The 17,327-nt window shown below is 49.0% G+C and overlaps 1 protein-coding gene across 1 annotated transcript in view; it reads right to left on the reverse strand.

The window, feature by feature from the left end:
- The window catches only part of NDRG4 (NDRG family member 4), a 34,637-nt gene that overhangs the window by 5,428 nt on the left and 11,882 nt on the right, over positions 1 to 17,327 (reverse strand). Inside the window, 14 exon segments of the mRNA XM_032230916.1 lie at positions 743 to 797; positions 1,739 to 1,771; positions 2,562 to 2,609; positions 3,392 to 3,443; positions 3,528 to 3,584; positions 4,557 to 4,620; positions 4,623 to 4,659; positions 5,393 to 5,418; positions 5,421 to 5,448; positions 6,505 to 6,591; positions 9,415 to 9,475; positions 10,237 to 10,299; positions 10,739 to 10,859; positions 12,340 to 12,445. Coding sequence (XP_032086807.1) covers positions 743 to 797; positions 1,739 to 1,771; positions 2,562 to 2,609; positions 3,392 to 3,443; positions 3,528 to 3,584; positions 4,557 to 4,620; positions 4,623 to 4,659; positions 5,393 to 5,418; positions 5,421 to 5,448; positions 6,505 to 6,591; positions 9,415 to 9,475; positions 10,237 to 10,299; positions 10,739 to 10,859; positions 12,340 to 12,445 — 838 coding nt within the window.

Genomic DNA, 17,327 nt, shown 5'->3' on the forward strand with positions numbered 1-17,327 from the left:
CACCCTCAACGTGTGGTGAGCCCTGGTCAAACTGGGCCACTGGAAAGAGGCAGCAGGAAACACCAAAGCACAGCTGCCCGCTTTAAGTACTCTGGGCATTCTGCATCTGGAGTGAGCTTCCTCTCTTATTTTCCAACAGTCAGCAGACATGTGCAAGGGGCCTGGCAGAAGGCGCCTCCCACCAAAGAAACCAGAGGGACAGCCCTTGGAAAAAGGAGTTGTAGGAGCTACTGGGAAACTGGGGCTCCCGAGACCCTCTCAAGGAAGCTGTGTAGGAGGCCAAGCCCAGCCGGGGGGGGGGGGGAGGGAGCATCCACGCTTCCTTTAAGCTTTCCAGCATGGGTAGAAGTGGGAGGGCCACTTGGCTCTTGTTACCCCACCCTCCTCAGTTTGCTTCAGTGTGGCTGCTGTGGGCACCAGTGGTCCTTGCTTAGCTGATGCAGCAGCCCTGAGCAGGGCCAGGCAACCGGGCTCTGGAGAAAGGTCACCCATTTTGGGGGTCTGCTTGAAAAAGGAGCAGCCTTGGCCCCATTTCCTGTCCCTTCAAAGCAAAGAGCCTCCAAGTTGGATCAACCAGAGAAAGGGAGCCTAGCTGCAATTCAGGCAAATGGTGAGTGGCACTTAGGGCCACAGTTCTGATTCAGCAAGACTTGGCCCCCCTTGGGGCTAGTGATGAGCCCCTCTGCAGCCAGGCCAGTGGCTTCCTTTCCCACAGACTGATTCAAAATCCAGGTGGCCTTACCGTAGCCCATTCCTTGCAGGAAGTACTTGAACGCCTCAGTCAGTTTCCCAGGCTGGTAAGAAAACAAAGATAGATGTATGTATGTATGTATGTATGTATGTATGTATGTATGTATGTATGTATGTATGTATGTATATATATATGTTGCATTTGTGCTGATAAATAAATAAAGGGAGACTAGTACAGATCTATTTCAAGCTATTTAGCTCTCATCAGCTAGCTGTCGTGATGGTCTCTTGTGATGAGCCGATAAACAGAAAAAGGAAGCAGTATGCTTCCTCCCATATTTGGGCATTCCAGGGGCTGTGACACTAGATAGATAGATAGATAGATAGATAGATAGATAGATAGATAGATAGATAGATAGATAGATAGAGACATACATACATATATATGTATACACACAATATATATACACTATATATACACACACACACATACATATGGTGTCACAACCCCTGGTATACCCAAATACGGGAGGGAGCATACTGCTTCTCTTTTCTGTCTATAGGCTCACTCTGTGACATATATATATATATATATATATATATATATATATATATATATATATATATTCATTCTAAAATTGTGGGTTGCTCCATCACTGGAGGCTTTTAAGAAAAAGACTGGACAGCCAATTGTCTCTCTTGCTCGGGCAAGGGGTTGGACTAGAAGACCTCAAAGGTCCCTTCCAACACTTTATTCTGTTAAATAAACATTTGGGACATTTAATATTCAAATCCAGTGTGAATTTAATTCTAATTCACCAATGATACAATTCTCCATCAAAACCAAAGGGAATGGTAGGGGGAGAGAAACATTCAAAGTCGAAAGAGCCTTTTCTGAACTCAGAGGTTGAGAGCAGGGCCTCTGACCAGATGCCGTAGGCCACTTCCCAAGGCTCTTGCCCACCAGGAAGCCGACCTGGGGAGAGTTGGTTCTGGCCCAGCTCCAAGCTCCTCTGCAGGCAGATACTGAAAGTGGGAGAGCTCACTGAGTCACTTGGGGAAGCCCTCCGGAATCAGCCATCTAAGAGGAAAGCAGAGGTTGCATCTGGGCAGGCTCCTCTTGCCCTCCAGATCTTCCCCACAGCCCACCCTGCCCTGGCGCTGAGGGCGGCTGCGCAGATGGGCAGCGCTTGAATGTAGATACTTGTGCTAATGGCAAGATGCTTCGGACAAGATGATTTTCTTCCCCCTTGTATCAAAATATTGGGGGGGGGGACACAATGTCTGTAAAGTTGGAATTGGTCTCTAAGCCCCAATGGGGGGGGGGAGGGAAGAGCCAAAGGCTACAGAGGTCCTGCAAGAAAAGGCCTCTGTCCATTCATTCCTTGTGGACCCTCTGGATGGGACTAGAACTCCAAGCCTGGGCTGTAGTTCAGCAACATCCCCCCAATACACATTTATTTAAAAGAAGCAGGAGTGTATAGCCGCCCTCCTTTCCTTCCATTCTAGATATTGACAACAGCTGGAAAGGTTCTGCCCAGGCAATATGGACAAAATTCTGAAGCAAAGAACTCCACTTATGCGAACGCATAAGGTAAGTGGGATGAGGTGCCAGTCAGGAACAGTCAGTGGAAAGAGGGACCTGTTGCCTTTACATCTGGCCACAGTGCTAGCAAAATCCACTGCCACAGGCACCAATGGGCACTTTCCTTTAAAAAGAGATCACACCACAGGCTGGATTTGTAAGATCCCACAGGTTGAATGCACAACTAACTAGGCAACCGAGCAGAGGAACGCTGCTACCAGGAGTGCTCCGGAGAACACCCAGGGACCCCTGGTAAGGGCTGACATGGGCTGGTCTGCCAACTCACCTTCAGGAAAGTGGTGGTAGTTGGGTCCAGCTTGGAGTTGCATTCAACCTGCAAAGAACAAAGTTCCCACTAATACCAGGAGTGAAAGGCCATGTGGCCAAACTCTTTCCCCTGGCAGGCAGGCACCCAAACAAGAGCAGGACCCCCCTTCAGTTAATTCCAGGAAACCCTACACTCAGGGTTAAACATGCATCATCTTGTTCTGCAACTGGAGAAAATAATTTTTAAGCAAAAGGAAGCAACTGTTGAATTCTCACAACCTAGATATGGCAGCCATCTTTATGTAAAAATAGGGACTGTGCCCATTCAATATCTATTCTGCTTTATCCCAGAGTAGCTTGATGAAACTTCCACCTCTAGCTACCCCTAAAAGGTTGGATTGTCTTGGCCTCCTGGAAGGGCGACTTTGTGGCAGCTGCCATTCACTTGCCAAGTGTGGGAAGACTGGCTGCTCCAGGTCTTCTGCAGCCTTTCTCAGATGGATTTAGATACAGTCAGTCAAGAAACAGGCCAGGCCACCATTTCTTGGCAGTGCACTTCAACTACAGCGATCCCAGTGGCCACTTCATCTGGAGGTCACCAGAGTCCCCTATTCCAAAACTATTCAAACTTTGAATAGTTTTTGGGGGCCAAAACTATTCCAAAGAAGTCAACGCAACACAGCATCGCACCTGCGACTCTGGGCACTATGGCAGGATTTGCTACCAGTTGCCCTTCTGGCAGCTGCAGCTGAGAAATGGGTTTCCTCTCTGGGCCTTGCAAAGATTTGAGTGAACTTGCAGCCACGAGCGACCAGCCTTCAGCCAAGCTGGCTCAACAGCTCCACTCACCACACCATCTTCTGCAGGGGCGTTGTCGCTACCAGCCAGCATCACCGGGCAGCTGTGTACCCAAGGGGAGAAACGCAGTCAGCAGAACAGCCTCCCTTTGGCCATCACTGTCCCGCTTTGTCCTGCTGGGACTTACCGGAGCGTCTTGGCATTGGGCGCACTGCCAGGGCGGTTCATCTCCAGATCTCTGCGGCTAAGAGAAAGGGGGATTTCAGGAGCCATTTGAGGAGGTGCAGAGGACATTTCGAGGAGGGTCTTTGACCAGCTTTTGACAGAGCCAAGCTGGGGCGGGGGGGGGGGGCTGGCCACTGGAGCTTCCAAGACCCAGTCTAATCATGAGCCCAAATCTCCCCAAGAGGAACCTCCTTTCAGTACAGACCCAGCCTCACTTTTTAATGGAGCTGCCTTTTTACCAAGGTTATGGGTTCCAGACTGGGGGAGAATGCTTTTAAACTTTGGTTCTAGATCCAGACTGTGTTTCCATTTGGTACTTGCACCTTCTAATGTGGTGTTGCTACTGCTGTCTTCCTTGTGATGGTTTTTCAGTTATTTCATTGGCTTATTCTAGTTTAACTGTCACCCTGAGACTTTGGCTACAGAATGACTCAGAAGCCCAAGCAACCTAATGCTCCAAGAAACACAGCAAGCAGGGTTTTTGTTTTTTTTTTAGAAATATACAGGTTTAGAGGCAGTGAGAGCAGCTGTCCAAGAAAGGCAGGCTGTAGCAGAAACTTTTTTAAATGTAACAGAGGTCACTGTACAGCAGTGGCAGAGGCAACCTCATACAACCACAGAAAACCCTCCTGAGTGTCGCCCCCTTAGGTTCCAAGATTATCTTGCACCCCTCTGCCACCAAGGGCCCTCACTGCCAAGACAAATGGGTCACAAACCACCTATGTGTAATTTTTGAAATGCGGGGGGAAAACACAAACTTTCCAGATGGCAGGAATCTGGTCTGGATGCTGCTTCCATGGTGTGAAAGCTTAACTTGTCGAGGGGCACAGCAGCCAAGCTGGCTTCTACACATAGGATGAAGGCACGAAGAAAGCAATTCCCTGACATGGAAATTAGAGCCCCTTTTCTCCCACTGCCGTGCGGAACAGGCTCTGTTGAAGTCCAAAGGGGCTCTGGGTATATGAGCACTTTGGGGGAGGTCCCACTTTACCTGTTGTACATAGTCCAGAAGAGCTGCAGGTTGAACTGGTTCACCGTGCTGGCAATTTGCTGGCGTAGCTCTGTACCAGCTCCATGTTATTGGCCAACTCCTCCTGTGGGCATGGAGATGGCACAGGCAAAGGTAGGCCTGGCAAGCAGCCCCCAGAGCCAGGCCTGCTTGGTGGAAGTGGCAATCAAACCATCCCCAGGCCCAGCCCACACTTGGGGCCAAGGCTCTCCATCCTTCTGCTGAGGTCAGACCTCACTAAGACACCAGCCGATTCATGGCTGATTGTGAGAGATGGAGAACTGCCTGGGGTGGGGGGGGGGACACAACGAGGGACTTTTGCACTGCCAATAACAGACAAACTAGGCACAGAGACTTTGGCTAGAACTTCTATCTGCCCACTAGAAGTTCAGAGGTCTACCTGCATTGAAGGGGACACCCCCTTCTACTCAGCGTGGAAATGCAACCCAATTATTCAGATGAGACATGACCATGGATTCCACAATACCAGCCACCCCCTGGCCCAATTTCCATGTTAGAACCAGCCCTTTCAGTGGCATGAGATGTCAGGGAAAAACTGTTGGCGGAATGACTTGGTGTCCCCCATCCCCACCTTTGTAGGTGTGAATGACCCCTTAAAGCAGTTTCTACAGCCATCCTATGGTGCAAGCAGCTACCAAGAAGAGATTCCCTGCCATGCAATCCTTCGGGATTGGGCGGCATATAATGTGTCTAATAAATAAATTAATAAATAAATAAATAAACAAACAAACAAACAAAACAAACGCAAGGATCTGAGAGGCCTGTAAATCTCCCCATCTGCCACTGCTTTGTCTTACCTGGCTGAACAGATGAGACAGCACCATTCAGATAATGTGCTGGTCAGGCCAGAGAGCTGAAAGAAGGAGATGGATAGCAAGGGACACAGCAAAGGTGCTGAGGTCGTCTGGCCCTGAGCAGCTTCACACAAAGGCTCAAGGGCAGGGCAGGGCCCCCTTCTTTGCCAAGACCAACTTTGATATTCCAGAGTTTGGCTGCCCCAAAAACCCTACTATTCTACCATCTCTTACTATATTCAACAGCAGTAGAGTCCTTCAGTTTTTTGGTTCTATAATCCCCCAGAATGTGAAATGGACACCTAACATTAGAACTATTATTTAAAAAGCACAACAAAGAAGGTTTCTCCTGCATTAACTTAGGAGTTCAGACTGCCCAAGAGCTGCTGATACAGTTCTACAGAAGAATTATTGAGTTAGTACATTCATAGTTGTCCGGTTTGATTCAGCAACTAAACAGGGACTGCTACAAACTCCAAAAGATAATTAGAACCTGCAGAAAAAAACAGTTGCAGTCAGACTGCCTTCACAGATGACCTATGCATTGTGCAAGTCAGAAGGAGGGCTAAGAACTAACTATAGACACCGCATATCCTAGACATTAGCAGTTTCAACTCCTTCTCTTTGGGTGCCACTCTAGGGTGTTACATGCCAAAACAAGTAGATACAAGGACAGCTTTTTCCCTTGTGCCATCACTCTGCTGAACACCTAATTCTCACAGTACTATATTTATTTATTATGTCTATATTTATTTACCCATGTCACATTATTATCCTCCCATCTTCTCTACTATCTCTTCTTATTGGTATCATTCCTATTACTCTTTTGCTTTGCATGTATGCTTAGAGCTTCTGTGCCGGAGACACATTCCATCACACTTGGCCAAAAAACTTATTCAATTCTAAATTCTAAATTCAATTCTAAATTCTACTCCTAACTCCTAACTCCTACTCCTTTCTCTATTCTCTATTCTCTTCTCAACCTGATCTCTGCCAGATGTGCCAGACTGCACTTCTCCAGATCCTTTACCCCCCCGGCCCACAGAAGATCCCTGCTCTTCAGCCCCTTTTTCTCAGCCTGGAAAAATTATGCCCAACCCGCCCTAGAAGACTACCTTGCTGGCAGCCCAGTCAATCCAACCTTTGCCATTTGGGTCAACATTGATCAGAACGAGGCCTTCCACCAGATCTGGGAAGATCAGCTGCAGCAAAACAGATACAGAGTTATTCTGGCTAACAGATTTGCAAGCATCAAAGTCAAGGAACATGGAAGAAAACCTGCAAGTTGCATCCACACAGCATACATAAGCATATCTAGAGGCTACATTTGGATAGTGTGCAAAACTAGGGTCGCGCAAAGTATTTGAAATAGATGTTGTGAAAAGCAAAGTCTTTTGTCTGCAAGCTTTGGAAACATTTTCTAGTTGTCTCAGGTTTGCCTACTTCTCCACAAGAAAGGTTTTGTGTCTCTCACACACAAAAAGAAAAGTGTTGCAAAGTCCTAGTCCTTATTCAAGTTAGAATATTAAAGAAGTTTTGCTTGTTATTGAGAAGACTCCCAAAAGAGCCTCCTGGTCTTATGAACTTTGAAAAATGTGGTCCCAGAAACCCCCACAGAACTTCCTGATACCATCACAACAGCAAGGGCTTCAGTTCAGCAGAAGACCCCATCCCTGAGATGAACCAGGCCTGGGGAAGGATGATGGGAATGGAAAAAGGAAGGACTTGGGAGGGGGAGGGGGCTGCTGGGGTTCGCAGGGGTTCAGGAGAACCTCTAGCTAAGATTATGTGCAGTTCGGAGAACCCCCAAATCCCACCTCTGGCTGGCCCTGCCCACCCCTCCCTTCCCAGCAGTCCCCATGGAGCCTGTTTTTGATGCAGAGTAAGTGTAGGGTGCTTGGGAGGGTGAAAAATGGGCATACTGGAAGTTTGGGAAGACTGGAAACAGGTCCATTTCTGGCCTCCAGATGGCCTCGGGAGCCTGGGGAGGCTGTTTTTGCCCTCCCAGAGGCTTGGGCCATGCCCCCCCTGCCATGGTGCAGGAGGCAACTAGGCTATGCCCACCTCTGCCACGCCTACCCAGCAACTGGGCAGAGAACCCCTTGCTAAACCTTTTGAAGCCCACCCGTAGGGACAGGACAGGATCAGGCCAAAGAAATAAAGCACAGAAGTGCCGCCCTCTTGCAGGACATGGAGTGGCTCCAAGGGCAAGGACTCTGTGCCAGCTCTGCTTGCCACAGGCCAGCTTAACTCAGGCTCTACGTGTGGGTGAAACCTGACACCTCTCTGTGGGTGAGGAAGGGCAGGGAGGCTGAGAAATTACTACAAGGGTTTCAGGCATCAAGCCTGGAGGATGGAATGGAGCCAGGGAGATTTATGGGTTTGGCCATAGCTAGGTTTATCTTGCTTGAAGTCACCTTTGTGAAAGGAAGATATGTTAAAAACTGAGCAGTCATAGGAAAGCTTGAGCCCCCGTTTCTTTTTCAGAGCAAGGCCTAAGAAGGTACTGTTTCCACACTTTTCTCTTTAAACCCATACCAGGTTTGTCAAAATGGAACAGAATGTCCTGAAGGCCAGGAATATTTTCCTGGTCACTGTGGATCTCCTAGGCAACCTCATCCATTCTGGCTAGGGAGGAGAATACCACGTTGCATTAGGAATATTCCCGGGGTCACAGAGATTGGAAACGGCACACTTAGCTTGGAGTTTATTGATGCATGTTTATCAGCTTGCATACCATTTCTGTCACAAAATGATTATAGGAAGCTACAAAATACCGTATTTTTCAGAGTATAAGACCAATGGTGGGTTGAAGGCGGTACTCCCCGGTACGCGCATACCAGAGCCAGCCCGAAGCACCAGATACCGTTCCGGTACGGTGCTCTGGAGGGGGAACTCCTTACCAGTGTTTAAAGGCTTCTGCGCAGGCGCATGGAGCATACAGCACCTGCGCAACGCTCTGCAGAGCAGCTGGAGAATCGCGGAGGCACTAAGACGCATGCGTGCATCCATGAAGACGCCAGCGGCCACGTTCCAATCGTACTGGTTGGAACGGGATTTGAAACCCTCCACTGTATAAGACGCATCTTTTTCCCCAAAAAAGAGGCTGAAAATGAGTATGTCTTATACACTGAATGCAGCATTTCTGGCCTCATGAAACCCCACTCCCTTCACCAAAATGGCCGTGCCATAGCTTTTAGGAGGCTTTCAGAGAGCTCCTGGGGGCTGGGGAGGACAGAAATGAGCAAAAAAACACCTGCTCATTTTTGCCCCCCCCCCTGGAGCACTCTACAAGCTTGTTTGCTAAAGGCTTTTCATGCTCTTTTTTTTTTAAAAAAGACCCATTTTCGTGAAAAATGGGCCATTTTGGGGAGGTTTGCAAGTGCAAAACCTTTTTTTATTTGCCTCTTCAAAACCTTGGTGGGTCTTATACTCTGGTGTGTCTTGTACTCCAAAAAATACGGTAAGCTCAAGGAAAAAATATAAACTACAAAAAGAACAGAATCAGTAAAATACTTAGTGCACAGTGAGAAAGAAACAATAAGCAAAGACATCCCAACACAGCATCATCAGGAAAGTGGCCCATGGGAATAGCTGGATATCTGCTGGGCCAGAGGCGGCAGCCACCAGCTGGGCTGGACCCAGTTTGCAACAACTGCAATTGGCTGGCCATGGAAGTGTGCAATCTACAACCCACTGATAACCTCAGCCCAACCTCTTTCTTTATGGATACGGGCATGGTGGGCAGAGCTGAGTAGGTCTTGGCAACTTTCAAGAACTCCTTGTCTGACACCATTTTCAAGGGCCGCTCATGCAAGGCAAAGCGCTTTCAGGTGAATAGGTCCAGGCCCTGATAAAAGCAGAAAGCTTTCAGCTAAATAAACGTCCACCAGATGGGGTGACATGAATTCTACTCTAGAAAATGCCAAAAGAGAGGATTCTTTCTCAGAATGTATATAGGCCCCTCCCTCTCTCTATCCCTCCAGGGTCCCCCCTTTTACACCCAGACCAGGTAGAACACTTACTGCAAATTTGGCAAGAACATAGGCACCTGCTCCGACTCCAATTCCAATCACATACTTGAACCTATGAAAAGGGAAACGTCAGAAACTTTTTGGCATCACTTCCTTGCTTCACTCCCTGCCAGTTCCCAAGGCTCAGTTTATGGCCAACTAGAATTGGGGTCATCCAGATTGGATTACAGTATAAATGGTTCCAAATGATCGCATATTAATGGTTGTTAAGCAAGGACTCCCTGGATTACTTTTTAAGAAGCTCTAAAACATGGTGCCTCCATAACAATTTTGTTATCCTAAGCAGGAAAAGGGCCACTTTTGAGATCATCCAGTAAAGTTATGCTGGGACAGGGTTTGGTGTGAGCTCTTATCAGTCTAAAACCTTCAACCACCAGGCTGCCAACTGAAACTTTATTGAATACCAGTTGGTTGCCCTTCATCTGTTTCACCACTTTGCTCAAAAGAGCCAAATTCTGCATTTGGAAAGAAGTCATTGTCAGCCACCTCTAAAGCAGGAAACCCTAATTATCTTTAAATAGCAAATTGCAGCCAAGTGCAAAGTGCCAGTTTCATCAGATGCTGAAAGGCACCAGGAGATGGTGAGTTCTGCTCCTGCCTTGGGCACAAAATCAGCTGGGTGACCTTGGGCCGATCACTTTCTCTTTGCCCTAGGCAATGGCAATCCACTTCCAAGCATGTGCCAAGAAAACTGCAGGAATAGCCCTGCCCATGTAATCACTAGGAAATAAGACTGGCAAGACTCTCCTTCCTGTACCATACCATAAAGGCCATTATACCAGGGCAATATGAGCCCCCAAACCCCATGCTCACCCAAAATGTTGGACCACACTGGGCAACATGGCAGCTAACTGGTCCATGGACGGGTACTGATACCTATAAAAACAAAGCAAGTGAGAAGTTCAGAAAGATTTTTTTCTCTCTCTCCCTCCCTTTCTCCACTGTATATTTATATTTCATATTGCATGACAGAATACAGCATTAATACATAAAAATGAACAAAGTGTATAAAATGTGCATCAAAAAGATAAAACATCAAAGCAATGATAAAAGATTACCTTATGCAAAAATGGCCCTACCACCACTTAAAGTCTACCTCCCTCCCTCTCTCCCCCCCCTCTCTCTCTCACACACACAGCTCCCCCCCCCCCCGACTAAGGAGACCCATCCAAGGGAGCACTTATGGTCTTCATTTGAGTCCTCTCTGACAGCCACATGACAGGGACTCTGGGGCAGATCCAAGCCTAGCAAGGGACCATCAGGGACACAGCTGGCCATCTAAGAGGGCAGAGATATCTTCCTGGAAGATGCTTACCCCTGGGGAAACTGGGAGGCCCCAGACTGCTGCCCAGGTGCATCCACATGGCACACCATAAAGTGCTTTGTGATCTCTTGCATTTCCTCAGAGTTGAAGAGAGTGTTGAAACAGAGCTTGTCTGCAAGAAATAAGAAGAAAATTAGAGCTAGAGAACCAAAATCAAATGATGATGCACCTTTGACAATGAACTTGAGCATTGACGTCTCTTACTATTCCAGGCAGGGCAGATGCCCCCCCCCCCCAAATCACTTTATCCCAGAGGCAACCAAGGCCTCACTCCCCATCCTGAGTTCAGAATTCTCGGTCCAAGTATGTTTCCTGTTACTCCAACACTAAAGCTTTTCAGGACTGTTGAAACCTATGCTGCTTTCCACACGGAATATGGAAGATTCTCAGCCACCCCAGTTATCGTTATCCCAAAGGTGCTTTTTTCAAAAGGCAACTGGACATTCTTTGTTTTGCTTTATCATAGAAGCTTTTTCAGTCAGAGGTCAGAACTGAAGAAGCTTCTTGGATGAGAAGCTAAAGGTCTTCAAGCAAAATAAAAAGTCCAGCTCTTTTGAAAAAAGCATATTTGGGTTCCATGTGGAATAAAAGTGGAGCAAAGATAATGGTTATTTATTAATGCCTTTACAACACTTTGCAATTCAGTTATCATCTCTTCCAAGGTGACTCAGATTCAGCCCATTCCAGTGTTTCCTGCACAGAGGCCTGGCAACAATTGGCAACCTCCTCAAGGCAAGTGGAGATTATCTGGCATGCCAGCCAATCCGCTCTATTCAATGGAGGTTCCACCTCAGCTGAGGAACTGGAAGGAGCACTCAGACTGAAGGAGCTTTGACTGGCTGGCCTCTCTCCCGTTGCCTGTCCTTGCCTGCAGAGGACTCCCATGCGGAAAGGGGATGATCTAAGCCTGGGCAGTCAAAGAGGAGAGCTGGACTCCAAGAAAGAAGGGTAAAGAAACACCACTGGCTGCCTCTGGACCTTCAGCTTCAGCTCATCTTCCCATCTCCTTCCTGTCCATGCAGCTTCCTTCTTTCTAGGCCATGGGGATGGTGGCCCTGGCTAGCTTGCAGGCTGTCTTAGTTAGTTTTCAGGGGATTCAGGTGTTTGCAAGCCTTTTTAGTCAACTTGTGGAAACACAGCCAATGTTTTAACTGTCTCCTGAACTAAGAGTAGGAAAAAGAACTCCCTTTCAGCATCTTCTGCATTTATCTCTTCCTCCATTGAACAGGCCCAGGCTAAGGCCATAAAGAAAAGTTGTGCGGGTTTTTGTTTTTGCTATATTCATACAGCCAAAGTACTTAATACATTTTCTGGATTCACATTATGCTGTGAATCAAAATTAGCCCAAACTATTGGGTCTGCGCACTAGGTTATGCCATCAGAACTAAACCTTTTCAATGGCACTGAAAAACTTGGCACATCAGCAAATGTCAACAAAATGGCTGCCTTGTCACTGACCACATTGATCACCTGTCCTTCTGGTAGCCAAGCACAAATAGCCAGTTTGCAAGCCAGGTACAACAGAGTCAGGTTTAGGAAAAATGGGGGTCTAGCCTGCCCTCCACAACCAGAATTAAAAGTGACCCACTTACGATTGAGCCCCACATCATGGTAAGTCAGGAGGGCTGGGCGGTTCCCTCTGGCAGATCCCCGAAGGACGACGTGCAGCAGTCCGTAGGGTGTCTCGATGTCATGCTCCTGAGGGGGGGGGGGGAGATGGCGACATGATGTTGGCCTGGCTGAAGGGAGCCAGGCTGCTGCTGCTACACCCTTTTCTAGGCCAGGTACTCCAAGGAAGAGCCACGGCAGCCCCAACCCACTGTGATGGCTGCATTCTTCCCTCCGGCCGCCATAGTTCATCTCTGCCCAGCAGCTCCACTTACACAACCCAGGCTCTTTGCACACTGTCATCTCCTCTGCAGGGTTTTCCACAATGTCAGGCTCAAGGAGCCACAATGGACACCAGGAGTTCCTTCAGATGAACTTCTTACTGCTTGCACAGATGTCTTGCCTGCATAAACTATTAGATCTACCTGTAAACCTATGCCCTTTGTCTGCATGCCAAAGACACTGAGCTTCTCTGCCTCTTAGCTCCCCAGAAATGCCCCTCCTTCCTGCTACTCTGACCTACATTCCCCCAGTCAGAGTCTCTCAGGCATTGCTCCAGCAAATAGCCAGGCATTTATATCTCTCCCCCCCCCCCAATGGATGAGGAATTATGGCTCTGCAGAACCTGCTTCTCCTTCACTGCATTGACACAACTCCCCTGGTTACGGAGTACACGTAGGATGAACCATCATAACATACATTGAACCATGAACAAACATATCTAATGCAAGGTGTTTGCCCACTTGCTCAGCCACAGGAAAAGACAAAGTTGTCTTCTGCAAATGCAGCAGCTATATTCCTACATATTATAAACACAAATATAACTTCACTGCCTGCAGTTCCAGCGAGAGCAAGCCACCCACAGATTGTGAAGGATGTTAAAGATTCCCCGGGCTCAGTTCCTGCTGGTCAAGGTGCAGGGTTATACCATTGCCCTTGATTCCTGGTTCTCCTTTCCTGCAGAGAGACTCTGAGCCTTCTTCCAGCTCTCTTCCCCTGCTTCATCCAGCCAACCAGCACTCAGCACTGAAGTACAGCTGTGGAGGGGTCTCCTCTCCCACATGGAGCTGCCAAGAAACCTAAAGCAGCTTGCCAGGGGGCTCAGGCAGCTGCAGGAAAAGCAGCACCTGACCCACAGCATGGATGGTGGGTGGGGGCAGAGAAGGTGCCACTGTGAAATCAAGAGCACAAAGCACTAGAGGGGGCAGTTGGCAGCGTCGGCTGCCGGCTGGGACCTGTGGCTGGTGGGTATTCGGACTGTGCCTGCAACTGCCAAACAGTAAACCACAAGTTCAAAATCTTCACTTTTGCCTTTGCAGCAAAACGTTTAGTAACACCTCTCAGTCTTCGGACTCCGAATGGTTCAGCCCGAAGGGCTCCCAGACCCCGTGGCTGACGCGCCGTTTTCTGCCTCAGTGAGAACTTCAAGGACGCCGACAAGGTCGGAAGCCCCCACCTGCAGCCGCTGCCGACGTGCATCGCCCCAGCAGGACCGCCTCGTCTCCACCGCGGGCGGATGGCGCGGTCCCCCGGGAAGCCCCACCACCACCATCCCGCCGGCTATCGGCACAGCTCCGCTTGTCCAGAGGACCCTGAAGCCCCTCCGGCAGGGCGGCCACCCACTCCCTCCCGCGGCAACCGGGAAACCGCGCTGCGCAGGAAGCCCCGCTCGGAGCGACCACGGGGGGAGGGGGGGAGGGCTGGCCGAGAACTGAGGTGGCAAGGTCGCTACCCGGCGCAGCCCAGCGCCCTGCCAGGGGAGGGGGGTTGCCGGTGGCCGAGATAGGGCTTGCAGCCTTCCCCGCCTCAGCCCCCGGCGACTTCTCCGCGACCGGCCGCTGCGGGGCACCTACCCCGTCCCAGCACTCCGGCATCTCGGGGACTGCGAGGATGGAGCGGCGCCGCGTCCTCTCCGCTTCTCTGCACCGGCGCCGCGCAGCTCTGCAGTGGGCTGGCCTCGGCGGCTGCATTTAAGGGTGAGCCGCGCCGCGCCCCTCCCTCCCTCCGCCCCCTCGTCCCCCGCCCGCCGAGCGCCCGCTGCTCCGAGACTGCCCGCGGGGAAGGCAGCCGACCCGCCACGCTCGGGGAAGGGGCGCACTAGGCTGCGGGGACCCCTGGCAGGGCAGCGTCCAAAAAGAACAAAGGGTCGCTCCGCGGCCCCAAAGGAGGAAAGGGCGAGGGGGAAAGCAGCGCCCCTCCCGCCCCCATCGCCACCCAATGCTCCGACATCAGGCCTTCTGGCTGGGCGCGGCAGGCCCTGGAGGAGTTGCCCTCCCCATGACCGGCGAAGCGGCCTCCAGGGAGAGCCCCCCTTGTCCACTGCTCCTGGGAAGGGTGCTAAGGCTGGCTCCCTCTTCTGAGGTCACCCTCGCATGGCTCCCAGGAAGAATCTGCCAAAATCCTCCATCTGTCCCTATTGGCTGGGCTTCTTTTCTTACTGCAGCTGAAGAGCAAGCAATGCCCTTCCTGCTCTGGACCTCACTCTGTTTAAGACTTTTTAAAGATACTTAAGTCAGCAGTTATTATTTCAAAATCCATTAATGTGTAACATGCTGTTCAGGATTTCCTTTAGCAGCAACAAATTCCCAAGAAAGCTGCAATCAAATCAATAATATTTGCTTTATAAATCCCTAATTCACAAGTTTGTTCACTGTCTAAATGTCAGTGACAGAAGACTATGTGTCTGACTCTCCTCCACATTTGGAAGAATACTGCACCCCTCCAAGGGACCAACTCCTGCTCAAGTTTCAGTCTGCCAGGTCAAAACAGTTACAGCCACCCCAAATATAATCCAACAAATCACATTGTGCTTGTTTGAACAGAGAAGAAGATCCAACTCCATTTCTCTGTTGGTAACTTTGGACGTTCCTGTTTCTGTCTCTGTCTCTCCCTCCCTCCCTCCCTTCCCACCTCCTTCTCTCTTTCTCTCTCTCCCCCCCCCACTCTCTCTCATAGCTGTTTATCTGATAAAGTGATTCTGGGAAGCATATGCTAGATATGTAGAGTCTAAAGATAATTCTTGAAAATCTACATTATTTGTACAATCACTATTTGGTGTGTTTGTGTGACTCAAATATGGTTTACTAAATTAACCCTAAGTTCTGAGTACCACAGCACACTGAAATTAACTGGTAGGGAGGTTTATACAAGTCTTAAGCTAAACTCCAGTGGGCTTGCTTGTGTGTCCTGTGAAAGGAGCCATTTGTAAAATTTAGGCATTTGGTTTTCTGACACCCCTTCACCCATCCTATCCTTCGAGTTTACCTCCCTGATTCTGCATCAAGGCAGAGCAAAGTGCGGAGCTCCTGGCGTCTGTTCTAGGCCCTGGTGCTGTTCAAAACATTAATCGGATGACGGGTGAGGGCTCACAATTATCACATTTCCAGGTGACATAAAAATTGCAAAGTCAGAGAGACAGTACCACCTTGATAAGCTGGAGAAATGGGCAAACCCCAGCAGGATTAATTTCAGCAGGAGCAAATGTAAACATCTACATCTGGTTAATAAAAGCCAAAGTGAAGCAATAGGACTAGGGAGATTGTACAGTGGTTGTGAAAATGATCTGGGTGCCTTGGGGAACTAGAACCCATATCTGAGCCAACAAAATGAATATTTCCCAGCATCTCCCCAAAAATATCAAATGCTGTCCTAAACGGCCTTAAGAGCAATAGTGTTGAAGTCAAGAGAAACCAGCATTCCATTTTATTCAGAGTTCATTCAGACCATATTTTGGATGCTGCATCCAATTCTAGGCACCAGAATCAAAACAGTCCAAGAAGCAACCAAAATGACAAACATCCTGGAAGGAAAGGACTAAAGGGAACAATTGGATGTGTTTGCTATGTTTAGTGTCAAGAAAGGGGGACTGGGAGACAGTACGGCTGTAGTACAGCTGTCTTTCAACATCTGAAGGGGCCTTAGGCCAATCATTCCAGAGCAGAAGGCAAGAAAGCTTAAGTGACAAGGCAGCAGAGGAATAGGCAAGGGGAACCAAATTCTTCTGTATGGAGGGGCTGGAAAAGGGGCTAGTTAACTGTCCACCAGGGTGGCATGGCAGCTGATCTCCAGGAACCTCCTATTGTCTATTGATTCTCTGACTTCAAATTATGGGGCAGCCTGTCTATGAAATAAGAATATGAATTATTTGTGACATTTCTAACCTGGACAAGGAGCTCATTTTGTGCTTACAATCTGCCTGTGAGTTGAACAAGCTAAGAGCCAGAGACAAGCCCAAGGGCCCCCTCTGCCCCCCTAACAAGACTGAAGGTCACCTCCTTCTCTGTGCTGACTCTCGTGTGCCCCTCTATCCACAGCCCCATTGGGAGGTCAGATTTTGTCAGCTCATTACAGAGCCTTGCCAAATGAGGCCCAGATGCTGATGTTCAATAATTGCCAGAGGAAAAACAAAAATGCAACCATTCTAAGCAATTTGCAGGCAACTTCTAGGATTCCATGGTTACATCTTCAGCTTGTCACCATTGTGGGAAGCTGATAGTCTAATTTTAAAATGAAAAAACCCCCCAGCAAATGTGGCAGATTCTGTTTGAAGAAGACAATCTCTCTCTCTCTCTCTCTCTCTCTCTCTCTCTCTCTCTCTCTCTCTCTCTCTCACACACACACACACACACACACACACACACAGAGGGGTGGGAAGGCGACAAACCAAGGCTCCGCGTTCTGCTGTCCTTGGTGCTGAAGCCACCGACCGGCCACACCACATTTGCCTGTGGCCACCAGGGGGCTCCGCGCTCTCTTCCACCATGCACCGTCACCCATTGTCCCCTTGCTCGCTAGCTTCATTCCGGCCCTTGACCCAGACTGTTTTTCTGCCTTACGGGGCATATTGCAAAATAACTGTAGCATGCAAAGAAATTCTCTGTTTATCATGAAGCCCAGAGAAGTTTTTTTTTTCCTTTTAGCATGTTCCTAGGTTAAAGTAGGCTGACTCTGTAGATTTGGGTTGCAACTGAAA

The sequence above is a fragment of the Thamnophis elegans genome, chromosome 14 (genome assembly GCF_009769535.1).
Source record: "Thamnophis elegans isolate rThaEle1 chromosome 14, rThaEle1.pri, whole genome shotgun sequence".
Lineage (NCBI taxonomy): Eukaryota > Metazoa > Chordata > Lepidosauria > Squamata > Colubridae > Thamnophis > Thamnophis elegans.